The 2505-nt window shown below is 34.1% G+C and overlaps 1 protein-coding gene across 1 annotated transcript; it reads left to right on the plus strand.

The window, feature by feature from the left end:
• Positions 1-1713: 1713 nt before the first annotated feature.
• LOC130902905 (uncharacterized) lies at positions 1714-2244 on the plus strand. Its single transcript, XM_057815188.1, has one exon. It carries the CDS (start codon positions 1714-1716, stop codon positions 2242-2244), a length of 531 nt encoding a protein of 176 aa, XP_057671171.1.
• The last annotated feature ends 261 nt before the right edge of the window (positions 2245-2505 follow it).

Raw genomic sequence — 2505 nt, forward strand, 5'->3', positions numbered from 1 at the left:
AATTCACAATGGTAAGGTGGAAAACGTAAAACAATTTCATTTTTCTCTTTGGCCATCTTATCAACGACATTTCTTTGGACTAATGGACTATTCTCTTTAACCAATGCCAATAGTTCTGCCCGCACCATATTGTTTTCAAAATTGATATTTCGTTCCCCTAACCACAGTTGTATGTCCGCTTTTCTTGTGGAACTTGTGGGACACTGGTCTAATTTTCTAGAATGGTAGGATACATTGTCCATTACAATGACTGATCCGTCCTCAAGTTTATTTAAAATCACCCGTTTTCTTGGATTGAAACATCGGGTTTTTTAAGCCCGTTAAAAAGCTACGGATAAATGCATCTCGTGCACTTAAGACTGCAGTATCAGTCCACACTTTGTTCACCGTGTTACCGGCATTTACCTAAGTCTCGTCAAGATAATATATTTTTCTTCCTTCCTCCTCGAATTTTTTAATATCCCTTAGAAATATTCTTCTCCAATCAATTATTTCGTTTTTTTCTTTCAAAACACAGATCCTAGAACGGCCCTTGAAACTGCAATGAACAAAATATTTCATTATTTAATTGGTAGTTTAATTTTAAGTTTGAACATACCGGAAATTAAGCGAGTGGAGTAAAGTTTTCAGGGTTGTTTTCTTTAAGTTCGGCAAATCTTCATGCTGTTCAATAGCCATCATTATTTTTTGGACAGTTGGCAATTCTAAGCGAGTGGAGTAAAGTTTTCAGGGTTGTTTTCTTTAAGTTCGGCAAATCTTCATGCTGTTCAATAGCCATAATTATTTTTTGGACAGTTGGCAATTCGTTGATTAAGAAAACAGAATGTACGATTCTTCTAATCGCCGCCTTCTGTTCGTCATTTATATTATGCAATATGGGCTTGGGTCTAGAATATTCTTTAGGTTCCCACAGAATGTTTTCCTTGTGTTCTTTAGGGACTCATTATACTACTAATATTAAGCCATGTGCTTATCTATATATTTAAAATAATACGGTAACTCAAACTACTCCTTTATTACTGAATTAATTTACATGGGTAGACTAATTGCATTGATTACTTACCCGTTGCCATAGCTACAAATTCAACGTGTTGAGATTTAGTCTTGCTTGGGTTTTGTAGCAGATTTGCTTTGAAGACATTTGTAATCATTATTTTCTCCTCTAATGACAGATGCCTTTGTACCCTTTTTTTAGGAGGTGACAGTGGTGGCATTGCCATCAAATCATTCATAGTTTTGAATTTCGGGTCAAATTACCTGTACAAAAGTCCAATCTACCAAAGTCTTTAAAAAGACTGATTTGTAATACAGATAATAAACACTTAAAAGCAACTAATCGAAGACGTAACAGCAAAAAGGCACAAAAATGAGTGAGTAAAGTAAATAAATAACATAATAAAACAAAAGCTTAAAATAATTATTAATATAAAATTTTTAGAATATAATAAAAATAAATTAATGTAACGTGCAGCAGTCTGGGTTGATGATTTAATACTTTTTACTGCTGAAGAGTTAGTTAAAATCTTTTTAAAGGAAAAATCGGAGGCGCTTTTTGATATGAAAGATATTGGTCCAGCAAGTCAATGTGTGGGTTTACAAATTAAGAGGGAAAAAGAAAAAGTAATTATTGATCAAGAAAAGTATATAACTGAAATTTTGACTCGTTTCAGATTGTCAGACTGCAAACCTGTGAAAACACCATTTGAAATTGGTATGAAATTCATGAGTAAAGATGAAGATGAATTTAGTTGTCCCTATCAGCAAGCAATTGGGTCATTGTTATATGTGGCACAAGGAACTCCAGATATATGCTTTGCAGTTAATACATTAAGTAGATTTAATAAAAAACCAAATAGAGAGCACTGTTATTGTGATGCAGATTGGGCCAGTGATCTGCGCGACCGAAAGTCGTGCTCTGGTTATTTATTTATGTTACAGGGTGGTGCAATATCTTGGCGGTCACAAAAACAACAGACAGTCGCTCTGTCAACTGCAGAGGCGGAGTACATGGCGATGTCTTCTGCAGCGCAAGAGGTATTATGGCTGCAGCAGTTACATGAGGAGCTTGCTGTACAGCTGAACAACCCCTTTATCATCTACAGTGACAACCAGAGCGCAATTAAATTGACTACTAATGATTGTTATCTACCTCGATCAAAAAATATTGATATACGCTATCATTTTCTGAAGAGTCATGTAAATAATCTAAAAATTAAATTTTTGTATATAAAGGTGAGGAAATGATAGCAGATAGTTTAACAAAAGGTACAACTAGAGATAAACATTTGTATTGTACCGTAAAAATGGGGTTGTGTTCCAAGGGAGGGTGTTAGAATATATGGAACGCAACCAATTTTTATTCAACTGTCAAATGTTGGTAATGTAAGTTGACGTCTGTCAATTGATCTTATCAATCTTGCTCTTTTATGTGTAAGACTAAAATTACAATAAATTGTTTGTACTGAAAATCATATCAGTTATTATTTTCAAACCAATGTAATTTTC

This window comes from Diorhabda carinulata, chromosome Y, assembly GCF_026250575.1.
Source record: "Diorhabda carinulata isolate Delta chromosome Y, icDioCari1.1, whole genome shotgun sequence".
NCBI classification, from domain to species: Eukaryota; Metazoa; Arthropoda; class Insecta; order Coleoptera; family Chrysomelidae; genus Diorhabda; species Diorhabda carinulata.

Excerpts from the sequence above, each read along its gene's own strand:
- LOC130902905 (XM_057815188.1), top strand. The coding sequence starts at position 1,714 with ATGAAATTCATGAGTAAAGATGAAGATGAATTTAGTTGTCCCTATCAG.